Raw genomic sequence first — 17,925 nt, 5'->3', positions numbered from 1 at the left:
TTATCTCTACACACCTCATTATAGTGCATAACTGTTGACATTGCACTGCTTGACTAGTTTTTAGACTTGATTGAAGCACATTTGTAAAGCCAAGATACAACACTGTTTTCAATATGCTAGTTGATGAACAAAGTTAAGGTTTGTAACTTCTGGCTCTGCAGCGAAGTTTGTTATTCCTCAAGGATATTCACTGGTGTCCTAGAGTCAAAGATCAATAATGTATCTTCTGCCTCCACTAGCCTCACGGATAAAAAAAGAACATCTTTGTGAATTGAAAAGTAGGATTTATTGATCTTGGTTACCCCTTTTCTATGTTAAAGTGAGTGTACAGCAGGTTTAAATTCATCACTCATAATGCTGCAACTGTGGCAAAGGGCAGACAATAGGGCAGGTCAGTGACTTTAGCGTTGTGAGTTTGTATTAGTGTATATGTGTGTACAAATTCAAGAGGAAGCAAGGGATTAAATCATTAAGCAAATAAAAATTATTAATATGATGTACATTATTTGGTTGAAAACGAGCTAGGGCACTTCCGCTATGGCCAGCTCCAGCTCTACATTATAACCTATTAAAACAACTTGCATTCAAAAACCCAAATGAAAATAGTTGGAGCATTTGGCTGGTTTGCGGAGTCTTTCTCTCTATCTCAGCTCAGACTCATACATATGTATTGTGCTGAGGCAGGCAGGCAGCAGTGGGTTGAGAACAGCATGAGGCTGTGTTTTGCACAGTGTCTATCTAATTGCCTGACCACCAACAGTTATGGCCAGATTCAAATCCAACACAAAATGTTTCCTGAGCTGTTCTCCACTTCCCGACCCCAAAGCCAACCTCCCTGGAGCCATGTGGAGGCGGGGCACATGGCCCCTCTACCTGTGGTGAAGAGAGGCCACAGTCGCCCTCTTTATCAACCTGTCAATCACGCAGGGCTGTCAGACTGAATTTCAGAGCATCGAGCCCCTGCTACCTCCCCTGCAGAATTTGGCTTCAGAACAGTTTTCAAACCGCCAAAGTTCTGTCCATGCAATTACACTATGGAACAGGTAATGGTGTCACCCTCCTCCAGGTGTCTGGATGGGCTGCATTTGGTCAAGCAGAGGAGAGGGCGCTTGACAGTGTGCAAATTCCCACAGGTGCACACGTCTGGGAGTGCCACAAAATCTTCCCTTGGAGGTGTCAAAGCTGCAATTTTATTTTTTATTTTTTTTTTTTACTTTTTGCTGCAGGCATCAATTAGTAGAGCTGGAGAGCTTTGTGTGAGATTCACATTCACAGCTATGTTATGTGCAAAGGTCACACTGTCTCCCGCTTGTGTCAAAGTAGAGTACTGTCAAAAAGCTTTTAAACCAGAACCCCTTACATGTTTCTCACTCTTTTTATTTTATCCCTCTAGAGACACACCACTCCCCTGATGAGCCCCCCATTTTCCTGGACTTCAATGACAAAAAAATACTATTAACAAAGTAGCACTAAAAGTGTTGCTTTGCAGCCAAAAATGGTCTATCTTTAGTTATTAAGTTCCTATTCAACCCTTTGTCTGAAGTTCAGACTCAATTAGTAGGAACAGCGTTAGCTTAGACATGAAGCACTGTAAGGAGGAGATCCCTTTTTTGGAGGAATCAAAGTGGGGCACCAAAATGGCAGCTTAGCTGTTTATACAAAGCACTGTGGGACTTGCTCCCAAGCAGGAAGAGAGAGTACATTGATCTCAGCAGTGTGGTATGATAAGTAGCAAAATGAGGCTGTAATTTACATAGAAAATGGGGGAAAGATGGATATCGCTCACAGTCTGGTTAGGAATTGCCTTAATTGATTGGGTAATGTTATTGTGTCACAAAATGCATAATTCTCCTTAAAGACTATACTGTGTATGTCCATGCTCTCTTGTCATGTTTAACTGAATAAGAAGTGCAGCCCCCAAAAAATAGACTTCTTTTATTGCTTTGTTACTTTTCAACACAACATATATTAATAACATATATTGTGTATTGATATTTGTTATTTACACGTTGTGTTGAAAAGTAACACCATTGTGGTTATCCCAAACTAAACACACAGATGTTCCCTATTTTGCCTATTGCATCTATGTATATTTTGTTCATATTTTAATGTTTATTATTATCATTATTATTATTGTATTTTCTTTTCAAAATGATCTGGTTTTTGCTTGAGATCCACTCCATTCACACCTGTTGGCGATCATGATTGATTGATCCCTCCACTAGATATACTCTAGTATACTCTTGCCTTGGTCACACTGATGAAGGCACTCAGCCAAAAACGTGCAAACGTGGCTAATTTGTTTTTAGATTTCCTTGTTGGTATGCCACACTAATTAGGGCATTTTACATTTTTTGATAGAGGAAGAGTGCCTTGATTCTTCCTTCTTCATGATGTCGACACACAGATGTGCTGAAAATAACACATTCTTTTTAAGAGTGTTGTATGCTACCACAAATTTAGCTACTCGCCCAATTAACATTCCCTCAATTTAGGTCATAGCAGACGTCATAGACTAAATGTAGACCAAAGCTATTTTTGGGTGTTATGAATGACTCTGCAAAGCAATAGTGACGCAAGACAGATGGATCGGATGCTTCTTAGGGGCACAGGACTCGTGAAATTCCAGCAGCGTGTTAGAGTTCTCAAAAATATAAGCGCACAGATGGATAAACAGAAATCACTCATCCTCCTTTGTGAACCTTTGCAAATATGCTCAGGCTGACAGCCGCTCTAGTCAATTCCCATTGCAGATGCGTGAATGACAGGTGTTAAATAGCTAGACCCAGTTTTTATTGTCATGCATCTGCGACTGACTCGCAGCCATAGAATTATGAGCTGAACTGCTGACCCTCTGGCTCACGCACCCAGAAGAGGAACACACTTTCCCCCTGGCCCTGTGCGCGGGGCTCCAGCTCTGGGAAAGAACTGCTGTCTGCAGGCAATGAGATAAGCCTTCTCTCTCTCTCTGTCCGTCTTTCTCTTTCTCTGCCCCCCCCCCCCCCCCCTCTCGCTTTCTCCCCAGCTCCATCTCTCCCTCCCCTCTCTATCTCTTCTCTTGCTTTTTCTGCCTCTTAATGTTTTCCCTATATACACAGACGCCTATATAGGTTGCGACGGACATCGGATGCCCTGCCGCGCCGTCCCCTTGTCCTATTTGTTTTGTGCTGACAAAAGCCTCCCCACCCCAACACAACAATGGATGACCTGTGTGTCTTCACCCTCACCTGACTCCGAAAGTCCTGACGGTGGGCAAACCACTCCATCACACTGCCCTCTTTGCCAATGTGAACAGCTGATTCTGGGGGTTATAATTCTAGCTATGACCTTTGTTAGCCACTTTGGAGGTCACCATTGCAGCTCCACTCTGCTCCCTGTTTCTCCATGCCGCCATCAGCCCCCTCCTTCCCTCCTTCCCTCCGCCTAATCCATGTCAATCGCAGCTCTTAGCCAAACAAGGACAGGCTCTAAACATTAGGCCAATTAGTCACGTAATTTGCTTTTTTGTGCCGGTGACAAGAGCACACAGAATTGATAATAAACCACGAGCTGCGGATCAGCGGCAGAAGATTTAACTCTGTGAGGGTCACTGTAGTCACAATATAGCTTAAATCCATTAGCGTTCACAAGGTTGCAACACCTATCCATTTCCCTCCCCACTGTATCACACACTGTATCGATCATCACACTGTATTCACTTAGTGAATAACTAAGTCCCCAAATGCAATAGACTCCTGCACATGGAGGGACATGATCAAACATACAAGGGAAGGAGAATGGATGATATTTTAGACTAGGGAATGAAATCTATCCATCCTTACTTGCTAACACAGCGACAGAGTGACTCATAGTAACTTATCACTTGACTTGTTTCACCAAAAAATCACTCCATATCTTATCCCTTCCAAAAAAAGTCGTTCTTAGTATCTCTATCAACAATCTCATTTCCACTGAATAATCTGTGCTCACTCACTGGGAGCCACAAAACTGTGAGTCATAGTGGAATTGAGGACACTGGAGCCGCTTTACTTGTCAGACTCTTCAGCCGTTTCTTACTTTCCTCACAACACGCAGGATGCAAATACGGATTCCGCTGCAGCAAAGTGAAGTGTGTATGGACGCGTGTGCACGACTTGTGCCGGCACATGTGAGTCAGCGTGTGTATGAACATGAGCATGTCTTGTGTAATGCAATTGATTAAGAAATGACTAATGAACCGTTATATTTTTTTGTGTGTAAGCCAATGAGTGTGTTGGAAACACTACTTAAATAGTCAACCAATCAAATCAAATTAATTAGGTTTAATTATATTTTTTATAATTCACAGTCAAGTGCCAGGACAGCAAGATTCTTTTGGCTGAAACAGTACCAGTTTATATGTTGTCATTCCCTGTAAAATCTTGGTAATAATAGGTAGGCCACGCCAAAGAGAATACATGAAGAAGACAGAGGAGATATTCCATGGGATTACGAGCTTTGGGAATATGCTAATTTTAATAGTCTGTTTGTAGTTCGCAAGTGCGTGACTGTGCATGTGAAGAGCCATGATGTGTAAATTCAATGGGTATTACTGCTTTTTGCACAGTCATATAATTAGGATGTTTTGCTCAAATCACAACCCATGTCAATCAACCAACCGCAGCCCACGTCAACCTGAAGTCCCAATATCCATGAGAACAGCAGTAGACCAAAGAGACTAATTATGTTTTTCAGCCCCAGCAGACCGAGCTCACTCGTCTACTTAGTATCCTAAAGTCGGAAATCTTGCACCTCATCATCTTGGGCTCCGTGGAGTGTAGCCATAAACTGCCAACTGCACAGGTGACTGCACAGATGACAAAAAATATTAATCACCCAAACAGTTTGTTGACATGTTCTGTCCCCCGTCTGCTCTTAGCTGTGTGTCTGAATAATTACCCTGTCCTCTCTCCTGTGCCTCTTTCATCTTGCCCTGCCCTGCATTAGATGGTGCGTCGTCGTGCTATTGACAATGACAGTGGTGGCAGCCATCCATGCCGTGCCAGGTGGCAGAGTGTGAACTGCCAGCGCAAGGTTAGAGCAACGGAGGGACTGAGAGAGAGAGAGAGAGAGAGAGAGAGAGAGAGAGAGGAGCTTGGATCTTTCTGAGTGGACAGGGCAGAGCTCGGTTCCAGTCCTGTGAATCACTCTCTTTTCACTTCTGTTTGCTCGGTTTCCATGTGACCATTCGAATTTTGTGATTAATGGGGTTGGCACAGCTGTCTATGAGGCTGCTCTCCTGGATTCATTGTTTCCCGGACCAATGATATCTCAATCCCCAGCATAGATTGCTCCTGACTAATTGGAGTCATAAAGAGTTGCATTACTCAGGTACATGTTAACGCAAGATAATGGTGTCCATCACACAAATTGTCAGAGCGCTCAGTGCCTCCTCTCTATCGCCTCCTCAGGAGAAACCACTGCCACTGCCATGAATCATGAAATTCAAATGGTCACGTGATTTAACAAGTAAATACAAGTGAAAACAAAAAATGAGTGATTCATTTGTCTGGATCCAGGCAATACGGGTCGAGCTCAGGTCCCAGACTTAGATTAGCTATGACACCCAATGCAAAGCTAAGACCCTGCTTAGATATCCAGACAGACAGGCTCCTCACAAAATGAAGTAATTAATGACATTTAAATGTTAAATGGATCTCTGTCTAGTTGGCATTAATTAGGTGGATTAGAGGCGAATCCTAGTAATCCAGCTGTTTTCAGAGAGTCTGTTTCGGCATTTCTGAAGTTCTTTTGCTCACATGGCAAGGTGCGTTACTTCTGTATTGCTCCATTACAATGGTGTAGTAGAGTGAATACAGATATACAGAGTATCCCCATTTTCTGTTTATGTACCCAACTAGCAGCCTTGTTCACAGTGAAATATTGGAGGGTGAGATCAAAGTATGCCTACTGCCTCAGCAGTACTGTACATGTATATCCACCCACTCAGCTATCACTACACTGCTGCTCTATTGCTCTATTAAAACATTATGATTTGTGCCAGTAAAATAAAGCTTGCCCATTCATACTGGTCAAAACAGCAACAAAGTGGCTTATAGTGACTAATCACACCACTTGTTTCACTGAAGAATCACTTCATTATTCTGAAAAGTTACGCTATCAGCAGTGCTATTTTTGTTGAATGATCTGCAGGGATGTGATTATTCAAGGATTTTTCCCTACAATTTCATTTTTTTTTTACAATGGCACAGTCGCCTCAGCGCAATGGTTTTCAAGAGCCAAATTCAGACAGGGAAAACAAAGTGACACTTCACTCTCCTGTGTCATAGTATGGTAAAAGTAATTTTGTAAAACTTGACTCTGTTCTTTGTTTAGCAGTACACTATATAATTCATAAAACAAAGTAAAAGGTGTATTATTGTGAAAATGTAACTTTAACTATTGATAGTATTTCCAAACCTGGAACTACAAAAGCGGCACCATATTGTTGACATGCGTGACAGTAACATCACTTTGACAGCAGTGGAGCTGAGATCGTCAAACAAATGTGCAATGTGCTGTAGTTATGGCTAATTAAGTGAATTCATTGAAGAGGAGATATAAAGTCAAGACAGGCCAACACAAGACAGGTGTTGTGCCAAAATTTATATTCCCTAAAAATTGTTTTCCTGGCGGTGTGTTCTTGTTTTGTCCTGTGTGTGTGTGTTTCTGTTTTGCCACTGCACAAGGAAATTATAGTGTGCTTAATAAATGATAAGAGGACTAATGTATAGCCTGACAACTTCCTTGTAGAATCATTGGATGCTTGTGGTTTGAGATAATAAGATCACAGCTAAGCACAAATTCCGTTCATTACGAGGCAACTAGGAAGGCTACTTTCATTATTTGTAATCCTGTGAAATGTTTTTAAAGCGTTTTACCGTTTACCGAAAAGCCAGTGAAAACAATCCACAAAATTGAAATGATGTTATGTTCCTCCCTGCCGTGAAATTGATGCAAAGACACCGCCAAGGGAAACACATTTTAGGGGGAACACATTTTAGCACAGTTTCTAACAGTAAAACAATGTTTTAAAAACATTTCACGGGATTCCAATAATGAAAGTAGCCTACTGAAAGTAACCTACCCAGATGCCTCATAATGAACAAAGGTCACTTCTCATCTCATCCCATTAATTCTGTAAGTCGTCAGGCTATACTTTAGTCCACTGGTCATAAGTGCCTTTCTCCCATGATAATTTCCTTGTGCAGAGGCAAAACAATAACACACACCGAGGACAAACCAAGGACACACTGCCACAGAAACAGTTTTTAGGCAATACTAATTTTGGCACAACAAAGGTTCTGTCTCCAGCTGCTTCACTGTTACCTGGCTGTTACTAATCTCAACAATATGGCCGCCTAGACTGATATTACATCATGCGAATACTATGGATAAATCTTCACACCTTAGCTGCATATTCCTATTTATATGCAAATGAGTTTAACAACGTCACGACAGGAGAACTTATGCTGCGTTCCAGAGATGTCTGAAAGTCAGAAATTCTGAGTTCCTACTAAGAAAAATGGCCAAAAAAAAAGGCCCTTCAAGTTAGAATTCCAAGTCGGACACTCGGGCAAGAGATTCCCTGAGTTTTCCAAGATGCATATGGCGGCAAACAATGTAAATGCTACACAGCATTACTTTTAACACGTTTAGAATCCTCAAAATACACTTAACACCCTTAGGCCGCAGCCACACTGATCCGTTGTGTCTGTCCGTCTCCGTTCATTTCAATTCATTTTCAATGAGAGCTGTCCGTTGTCCGGGCAGCGCTGATGACACGTCTGTTTCCGTCAGATTTCCATCCGTTTTGACAGACAGAAAGTTCAACCCAGTTGAACTTTTTCTCGACGGACTGATTCGTAACCGCAAATCAGAGGCTACTTTTCCTACTTAAAAAAAAATAAAAAATTGCAGCGAACACGTTGACGTTCCAAAACAGCCCAATGGACAGAAATCTAGTAATTCTGTCTGTTTTCTGACGGATCAGTGTGGCCGCGGCCTTAGGTATGCATGTAGAATTTGAAATTTGGTCATCAAATTCCAGTAACTTCAACTGTAGCACCGTGATGCACACCCAGCTAGGCGCTGTGGGACTATACACAATTTGTTCGCCTATAATATAATACAATACTTCCATGCTACAAACAAGTGCTACAAACGAGTGAGGCAGTTTTAGTTGAGGCTCCTCCTTTGTGCCATAAGTCAGTTCTGCGCATTGCGCATCAAACCCCAGGACAAATAAACACATGGAAAGCAACACAAACAAATTTTCACTGCAATGGTCTAATTTTTCTACAGCCATTATACTATGCTATCAAAATTAATTTGAGAATGATGTATTGAGATGATATATTAATATTCTACACATAGGGGCTTTAAGTTTGATTTTCAGCGTTGCATGGCCTTAAATCCATCAAAACCCCTGCATGGTAAAACATAGAAATTTGAAAAGTAAATTAAAACGCTTACAGTTGCTAACATTATATGCTACCAAGCTAGCTAATGTTGCCAAATATTGACATAATATTAGCTGTTGCATGGGGAACAGTATTTTACGTGGACAAATTGCTGGCGTCCGTGTTTCTTTCCTGGTGTTCCAAGCTGGACAACTGGATCATACTGAGGTTGTAATTACAACCTACAAACTGGGAATCCACCTTCCTACTTGAATGGAATGTGGCTTTGTTACTTTGGGGTTTTCTATTAGTTTGCGTGGACTGCTGAAATATAGTGATGTGTATATATAGCTAAATCTTTTTATGATCATAAGACACGACCTGCTCTAGCATTTTATAATAAAATACATTATTGTATGAGCAGCACTTCTATGTATATATGCAATATACTATCATCTGTGCTAACAGTTCAGTTGCTAACATTAACTAGCGAGCCAAGTAGCCAAACATTATTCTGTTGTCCAGAAGAGATGAAGGCAGCTGATCAATTAGGGAGTCAGACAGCTGAAATCACATTAAAATAGAAAGAGAAACTATCGGGTCATCGTCACAAATGCACCGTGGGACTGTACAGAATCTGTACTTGTTTGGACCTACTATTCCTTTTCATTTCTGATAGGAGATTACAGTTGTCCTAGTTTCCCCCAGCTTTTTTTTCCTGCTTTTTCCCCAGCTTTTAGTGTTGCTGATTGCATGCCTGAATTGGAGCCACAGAACAGTGAGTCATGCTACAGCTTTTCACACTCTCTTTAGCAACTTTCCTCACCACACAGAACAATTGACAAGATGCATTATTATTTTTGCAGTTCAAATGTTACAGATATACCCACTTACACATGCTATCTAGGAGCAGAGATCCCCAGTCAGGATTGACACGGGTATGAAAACCTGAACTTGAAAGGGTTTTTGGAAAGGTTTTTTTTTAAGGCTGGGGTCTACAGATGGTCGGCTGTGTGCCACCTCAGCTTCTGCTATTGCTGCTGGGTAAACTGAACAATATCATTACGAGATCATCCCAAACTGGGTCGATTTATGATACATCAAAGAACGTGGATGAAAATAAAAGGAAGGACAAAAGCTTCATGGCGATCCCTCGGTATAACACAGTTCCAAAGATTGTAACGGGATGAAACTGCTGCGCTGGCGAGTGGGGCGGTCCACGCTGCCCTGAGCGCTTTCACTGGCATGGGCAATGGAGGAAAAAATAGGTTCTCCTCAAAATCAGATCACACTATTAATCTGAATTGCTCGTGGAACTTTGCATGCATCTGTACTCTCAGTAAAGTTTAGTATCTATACCTTGTGAGAGCGCTGACGTTCAGCCTCAAGATGCATTTCACTGATGAGAGCGTGCCGCCCCTCTATGTACAGTATGCTCCGACACAATGAAATGATGTAGCTATTCTTGGAGGCTGCTTGTGCACTTCGATGGATGCCATTTTTCACACCATTAACTACAGCCTACTGGTTTTATTCACAGCACAGAGATAGGCCAAAACAATCCTAAACACGCCCACGAGCACAATTGCAACAATTGATCTAAGCTGTTCCACCCAGTCTGTCGCAATTCTGTGCAGCAGGAGGAACCATTATCTCCATCCACCCATCTCTCTCTCCCTGTCTCTTCCTCTCTCACTGTCTCTCTCTCTCTCTTGCATTCTCTCCCCCTCTTCCTCTCTCTTGCACACATTATCTGTCTCTCTCTTTGTCCTCTCTCTCGCTCTCTCTCTCTTTCTCTGTCTTCCTCACTCCTCCCATCCAGCCTTATCCTTCCCTAGGGGCAGGGAAAGGGTTAGGGGCTTAAACATAATGTACAGACATGCGTAGCACAATTTTCACTTCCTTTTCTGTAACTAGCCCATACTAGGTGTGTTAGTTGATAAAAATCAATGAGCACAATGAGCACAATTTTTGGGTGTTTACCTCAGCAGAGCTCTAACCTAAAGCCCTCATTACAGTGTATGCTGAGTGCAAGGTTCGCGGAGGGAGGCTGAGCTCAAAGGGCCAGCTAATCCAGTGGGTCTTACAGGCATGATGGGCTAGTCAATATGCTGGGCCTGCATCCTAAAGACGCTGGAGCTCCACAGCAGAGCTAGGTAAAAGAGGCTCAGGGGAATACTCTGCTTGGTGCAGTTTTATTCTCTCCACAGGCCTCAAGGTTAGACGCCTCTAAAGTCTTAACCCATTGTTTACCGCCACTCCCTCCCTCCTTACATTCCCCTGTCCTTTCATCCCTCTTTCCAACCCTTGCACTCCTCACTATTGGTTGCTCTTAAATTGGCCAATCTTGGAATCAAAGCTTATTCTGTTATTGCAGACATTGTAAGTCAATCTGGGTAAAGGTGTCAGCTAAATGCACACAATGTAAATATCCTCTTTTTAGTAGAACAGTGATGGGCTGTGAAGCTATGGATGAATCAGCTCAGCCACCGGTTGTTGAGGTCACCCTGAGGTTACCGTGATGGATTCACACCAGAAAACATGAACATGACTGAGTGCGGCTGTGCTGGACTCTGTTCCATTTAAAATCAGTCCATCCAAGAGATGATCTGACATTCTACTTCAAATGCTGTAGCAATATTTTATCAGCCCTGAGAATAATTGAACTTCTGAATCATTTCTAGAATGGACAAATTTATGTGGAATTGAGCTCAAGGCAGCAACGCAGGTGTGGAGATGGCAGGGTGTTTTGTATTCAGTGAAGAATAGATAAGGCTTGAGGTACCTTGTTCTTGTTGTTTTCATGAGCAAAGAGAACTCCGCTGGAGGCACGTCACCAAGTTTAATTTAGGAATTTAATTTCCGCACACAAAAGAGGTCAGGCAAGGAGGAACAAATTGACAGACACGGCAGGCGGGCACTTGTCATTTCTTCCAAATGGCTTTTAAAGAGAAGAAACCCTTTGGCCCAGGTGTGTCAGGTTGAGGGGTACTTCCCTCTGTGAGTGGCTGTGTTAAGCTTTCAGCATTGCCCAGTGAGTGTTGTTGGCCTGCAGGACAGCTGGTCAGCATGTTCACAGGTCTGAGACTGGGCCAAACGCTGCCTTAATCTGAAGTAAATGGATTCTCTAGTGGAGGACTGGCTGGGGCATCCTCAATGGAGATCACTGGGCTGTGGTCGACTGGGCAGTCAACCCAGGAAACTGGCAGCCAAGTCAAAATGGTTACTTTCTGGGAAATGGTCCACTAGGACACATCTTTGTGACTGATTGTAATTTCTGATTGTAGGCACTCAATTGGACAAACAGAAAGCATCACAACCACCTACTGAGCTTCTGTGATACTCAGCCATACTCAGTCATCGTTAATAGTAAACTGGATTTTTATTTACAGTGTAATTACATTCAATAATTCTATTTTGTTATTCTAATTTTCCCCTGCTCTATCCTATTACTATTGGCTACTGCAACAACCCAATTTCCCCACGGGGATCATTAAAGTCTTATCATTAAAGTCTCATCTTATCTTTGCCATGCCCTTAAGTTTCCCCCCAAAATACGCTCTGGTAATAGGATCAACCATTTTGTGGAATGGGAGCATGTTTATCTTTCTTGTGTGTTTACAAGTGTCCATTATATTCCTGTACTTCCTGAGTGAAGCTGCTTGTGATTATGAGAGTGCCCCTTATGGTCAAACAGCGAAGTGTTCCTGCCAGGCCACTTGTTCCTTGCTCTGCTCAGCGGCACCATCAGCAGGGGAAAACAGAGTGAGGAGTGAGGACACGATCTGGCCCCTGTGGAAAAGAAATGGCCTTTGATTTTGGTTTTGGGCTCCCTGTGGCTGCCTCTGAGTTGGGAACAGATTCGGTGCAGCACTAAGCCTGGTAGCTGCGGCAGAGAGGGGGACATGGTTCCCCCTCTGCCTGGCTGTGTCAGGACTGGTTTCAGACTAGATCAGGAGACACACTGGCTCGCTTGCTGGCTGGCTGGCTGACAGGCTGACTGATCTTGGGCCAGCTGTTTGGATGCCTCACCCTCCACACTGAGCTTCAACAATGCAGCATTTAAGCATGCCTCAGACATGAAAGAGCACCATGGGGTAGTCTTTCTGATCAGATCATTTACATAGCAGTTTTCTTTGACAGACTCCATTTTAGCACAAATGCCTTGATTTGACAGCCAGGCCAATGGGATCATGCGGCTGATATCCACTGATGAATAGAAACTGAACAGACCACCCTATTTCTGCCATGGCATCTGCCATGGTGACTGTGGATGGCTGTAACTTTAAGTGAGACTTACTCCTGCCTATCTAGTGGTGGGCTAAGCTTGTAGAGCACAAAGTGGACTGTTTGTTCCAGAAACAAGCAGAGCCTGGGGGAGAAGGCTGATAGTCCTGCTGCTGCTGCTGTCAAGTGAAAACCTTGCAACTCTGATTTTAGTAATTTCATGTTTTTACCTGAATTGTAGTATGCTCTTCTGTGCGTCAAGAACATTTTAGGGCCCTTTGGCTTTTGAAATCCTTTCAAAACCCATTATGTAATTCCAGAAATGCATGGTGGCCAATCTATAAAATAAGGTTGTTATTCTTCATTCCTGAAAGTTGACATTTAGAAGATACAAGGTTTTCACCAGACAGCAGTGTTTTACTGCTGCCGTCCTGCTCTGGCTTGAGGTCTGGAGGAGAAACAGGAAGCCAGTCTCCAGGACGATGACGAGGATGTGCAGACAACTACCACAAGCTCTCCTCAGGCTGACTGATAGAGGCCAGTGTCCTGGACACGCTGTACTCTGCTACCAATAATTGCTCTTTGTCCAGCTTCTATTCACTCCTCTCATTTGGAGCTTTAGTTCTGTCTCTCCTGGTCTTGATAGGCTTCCTGTGTTCATTTCTCTCGGGCCGAGTACAGACGTGCAGCGTCTTCCGCTCGTGTTATGATTCCACATAATAACTACATCGACATAATAACAGTCCCTTATTCCCTTTTGGTTCTATATAAAGATGTGCCCCTCTCAACACCCCCCCGCCACCCCCACCCCCCTCCTCCCCGCTCCATGCCACTGCCTCTTCTCTCCGGTCTCTAATTTTTCTGTCCTTCCCGCCTCATTTAATTGTTTCAATTTACCAGTCTGTATCTCCCTAATAACCAATATGGGTGTTCTCCTACATTTGCTTTTGCTCAGCTGTTCAAAATTTTTATTCATTGAAATTCAGTTTTAACAAACGGAACAGCTCAACACTGCAAATAGCAGAGGGTGCTTTGCATTCTGTTTGGCACCATTTCTTTTCCTGTCTTGTCCCCAGAATTCTAAGGCCAAGGTTGACATGATACCCAAATGAAATATTTCCTCTCCAGCTGCCACTACTGCCAGCACTATTATTACAAATAGAGTAGTTTATCAGTATATTTCATTTTGGAGTCATTCCTTTAGATCCTTCTCATTGTACCTGTCATAAACTTGTAATGGGATTTACAAATATGATAGCCCGCATGTGCATGGTAATGGGCTTTTGAAGGGAGCAATCTTGAAAGACTACGAGTGCTCTGTTACATTTCTCTTTGACATGTAAATAAGAAGATATACTGTGACTGTGCCGCAGCCTGGCCAGGAGTGATGACTTATTTCTGTGAATTTGATTTAACTTCATACAGATCCGATGTATTATAATGGTATAACGAATCAGAGTATCAAGATTTTCTTTGCTCAAGCTGAGACAATGAGCGTCTAGTGCTAGAGGCAGGCGATGATTCACTGCTGTTTTCTGTATGTACTTATCTGCTAGTTCAGGGGGAGGTAACCACATGCCATGGAGGGCCGAGAGTCTGCAGGTTTTCATTTCAACCAAAGACTTCACCAGCTGATTTCACTGATTAGCACACCTTCCACCAGAGAGGGGGAACTAATCAGTGAAATCACTTGCTGTAGTCTTTGATGGGAATGAAAACCTGCATACCGTTGGCACTCCATGGCACATGGTTGCCTGCCCCTGTGCTAGCCACATACTGTATATGCTGTGAAGGCTGCAAAGCGTAGGCCTCACATACTGAAATGGAATGGAAATCCCTTGGTGTTGCTATTCAGATCAATCAGGTCATTTTTCAGGTCTACTCAAAATGGCTGACAAAGAGTGTTTGATACAATTGTAATAGAAATGAGCATTTATGCAAAATATGACACTTGGAAAGCTGAAGTGTTGCCATGGCAATGGCATCATTTTTTTTAACATAAAAAAGATTTGAGTTTCATGCTCTGTCCACAAAGGAAACTCAGGACTTCTCATTTCCATGACAATGAGCTAAGTTTTATATCAGCCGTCTTACTGTAGTTATACCAGAGGTGGGCTCCATTAGACTCCAGGAAGTTAATGTTAATGGTTTTCCCTCTCTCGCCACTGAGGTCAAATTTCAATATATCTTCAAAAATTGCTGCTCATAAAAATATTATTTGCCAGTATTTAAGGTGTGAGCTGGGCACAAGGTCTCCAGTTAGGTGAAGGTTAATGATAGTGATGATGAATGCTGGCAAGAAAGTAACAAAGTAACAACCATGGTTGACCTCCTTTGTAATACTCCTCTGCATTTATGAGATAACCAAAACACTTGTACCACTTAGGGCCACATGGGTCCAGGCCAGCGTCTGTCTAACAGTATACCACGTCTTTTGTAGGCAGCTATGTGATTTGGAGAGCCAGCTTTAACCCATGAGAGCACTGAAATAAGTCCAGTTCCCTGAAGACCCTCTGGGTGATAATCACTCATTACAGCTCCTTCAGTTATTTATTTCAATCCATTCATGCGGCGATTCATCATTTATTTATGTGACAGTTGTTATCTATTATGTGGTTCCTTTAATGTGGCCAAGAATGAGAGATTTTATGGAACATTAGGCTTCCATGCATCTGATGGTGCTACACTGATGCTGTTTCTGCATCTTGCTTTGATACAGTCTGTAATCTCACAGATCAGCTAATTGCAGGATATTGATACCACCGCTATGACTGCCACTGCAGCTAATACGATTCCTAGCGATACGATTCAATATGTAGGACTGTGCTCGCCCAGTAAAGAACGACACTCGGGCCGTTGTGCAGAGCCTCTTTAATGGGGTCTGGGATAAGAATGGTAATATGTGTTAGAGCTGGCAGAGGCACAGGCCGTGTTTTTGTTTATAAATAGCTCCAGCCAGCATTATTCCACTTCCAGTCGTCCCATAATCATCAATCACTGCTGCATGCTTCTCGTGCTCACCAGAGAGAAGGTGCGCTGTGAGCTGTGCCCTTGCACCTCTACCCGTGCAAGTACATAAAGTAGAGAGTGGTGAGTGGGACAGAGCTGGGAGTCAGGGAAAAGGGGGGGGAGGGTTGTGCTGTGACGGAGTGAATTATAGCACCTTCACCACCCCTGAGTCTCTTCAAAAGCCTCCTTCCTCAGCTCCTCAGGTCATTGGAGGCACCCCCACCCTCCATTTCACTTCCTCAGCACACACTCACGCACACACACACACACACACACACACACACACACACACACACACACACACACACACACTCCTTCCCTCCACACCCCTGATCAGAAGGTGGTGGGAGGCCAATAATGTGATGGAGTAAAGAGGTTGGGGGATGTGTCAGAGCACAACTATTCACTAGGAGAGAGGAAGGGTTTAATCTGTCTCTGTCTCTCTGTCTTTCTCTTTTTTTTTGGAGGAGCTTTGCAAGAGGAGCTCACAGCGTCGAGAACACTGCAGGGGAAGATCCCAACAAAGCTCATCCCAAAGAGATGATGAGGGCCATTTTGTACACTCAGGCACATGCACATACACACGCACAGATACAAGTGGAGGCACAGATGTACTCTGATCTTGTCAACCATTACACAAACGAGTTTTTCTAACAAGCACATTTTTTGTAGCCCACAGACTTTTACTTGTGCACGTACATGCATGCAAGCACACACTAATGCACACACGCACACACACAGTATATCTTTGTTGATTCTTCTCTGAAGTGTGTACACACACACACTCTCTAAAATCTTTTTCTTGCGTTACCATGGCAGTTGCAAAAATACAGTAGGAATCCAGCTGATGTTAACAAAATGGTTATATAACTATTGCAGTGCTAAATCCTGTGTCTTACCTAAGCCTACCTCTCTGTTTCTTTCCAGACTGGCTTTGCTTCTGTTCAACACCTCTTCATATCTACTGAACCTTTCATAAGACACCACTAAACACATGAAGGACACTCATGTGGTTGGTGATAAGCAATCCTTTGATTGGAAAAGGAAGACAGCCTAGCTGTAGATGCAGTAAACAATATCCTCCTGCTACAATAGCTAAAGGGAGATCTCATCACTTGCAAATCTTAATCAAAATCTTATCCATGCTGTGAAATGAATTTTACACTTAATTCACTGCAACCCACTTGAGGAGCACACCCACCTTACGCCCACATCCACTCCCCGCCTCCCTCTCCCTCTTCCTCTCCCTCTTCCTCTCTACCTATTCCTGTCTAAACCCCAAAAGCCTGATATGTGTAAGCTGATTGTGAACCTCACCTCCCGGAGTTCCTTGGCCACATCCTTGAGCTCTTTGAGAATGCCTTCCAGCTGGTCGATAACCATCTTCATGTGGCTGCGGATGCGTTCTCTCGGGCTGGGGGTCTCAGAGGTGTCCCGGGCCGGAGCTCTGCTGAGGGACATCCTTTACAGGGCGACGTGGGGCCAGTGGCCAACGGGCTGAGGGCGTGGGGGAGCCGAGTCGGGGTCCATGTCTTTGGCTACAAGGAGCCTCAGTGCTACTGATCCGAACAGGGGCCCCGGCCACGCAGGGAGACCTCAACATCTTAAAAGCACCTGGGCAGCCAAAAGACCTTGCCTCGCCCGCACACTCGCCACGGGGTCACACTCTGACATCCATGCCCTCTGGTCGATGGTTCCAAAAATGAAGAGAAAATGAGCATGGGAAAAGTGAAACACAGTAAATCCACGGAAAAGAAAGAGGCAAAATACATGGGCTAAAGCTGGTATGAAACTCTTACATAATCGTGTTGAGCCAACTCATCTCATGTGTCAGTGTGTACGTTTGAGTTTGCTCCCGAGGAGATGCTATTAAAAACGCCTGTCTATATGGGGAAGAGACTTTTTTCTTCTTCCACTTGTCCTGTACAATCTTTTTTAGTTGTGAAACACAGTGACATAACGGCAGGCTACTATACAAAAGTAAAAGCAGCAAAGACTGTCAGTCCTAATAAGCAGGGGCTCATTTTGACCTCCCCTGTAGAGTAAGATATCCAACGTAGATAGAAAAATAGAACTCCCAGCACTAGCTCAATTTTCAAAATGATCTTGTTCTACATTATTGGTGGCCAGCAGGGACAAGCTTTGCCTTCTAAATATACTCCCTCAGTGAGGGATACTGTCTTTTAAGGGAGAAAGGACGGATCCCGTTTGAAAAGAAGGGATATTCCTTTGTACGGTGTGCCGTTTCCTCCTCAGGAGGAAAGGAAAA

The 17,925-nt window shown here is 43.4% G+C and overlaps 1 protein-coding gene across 1 annotated transcript in view; it reads right to left on the bottom strand.

Annotated features, from left to right (window-relative positions):
- The window catches only part of insyn1 (inhibitory synaptic factor 1), a 43,287-nt gene extending 25,746 nt beyond the window's left edge, over window positions 1-17,541 (bottom strand). The window contains exons 1-2 of the mRNA XM_071894349.2: window positions 17,456-17,541; window positions 16,974-17,339 (exon numbers count right to left, since the gene is read on the bottom strand). Of these exons, the coding sequence (XP_071750450.1) occupies window positions 16,974-17,117 (144 nt within the window). The 5' untranslated portion in view covers window positions 17,118-17,339; window positions 17,456-17,541. The remainder of the gene's footprint in view (window positions 1-16,973; window positions 17,340-17,455) is intronic.
- Between the last annotated feature and the right edge of the window lie 384 nt (window positions 17,542-17,925).

This window comes from Centroberyx gerrardi, chromosome 1 (assembly GCF_048128805.1).
Source record: "Centroberyx gerrardi isolate f3 chromosome 1, fCenGer3.hap1.cur.20231027, whole genome shotgun sequence".
NCBI lineage: Eukaryota > Metazoa > Chordata > Actinopteri > Beryciformes > Berycidae > Centroberyx > Centroberyx gerrardi.
The sequence above is the reverse complement of the archived record's forward strand: the minus strand, read 5'-3'. Positions and strand labels throughout refer to the sequence as shown.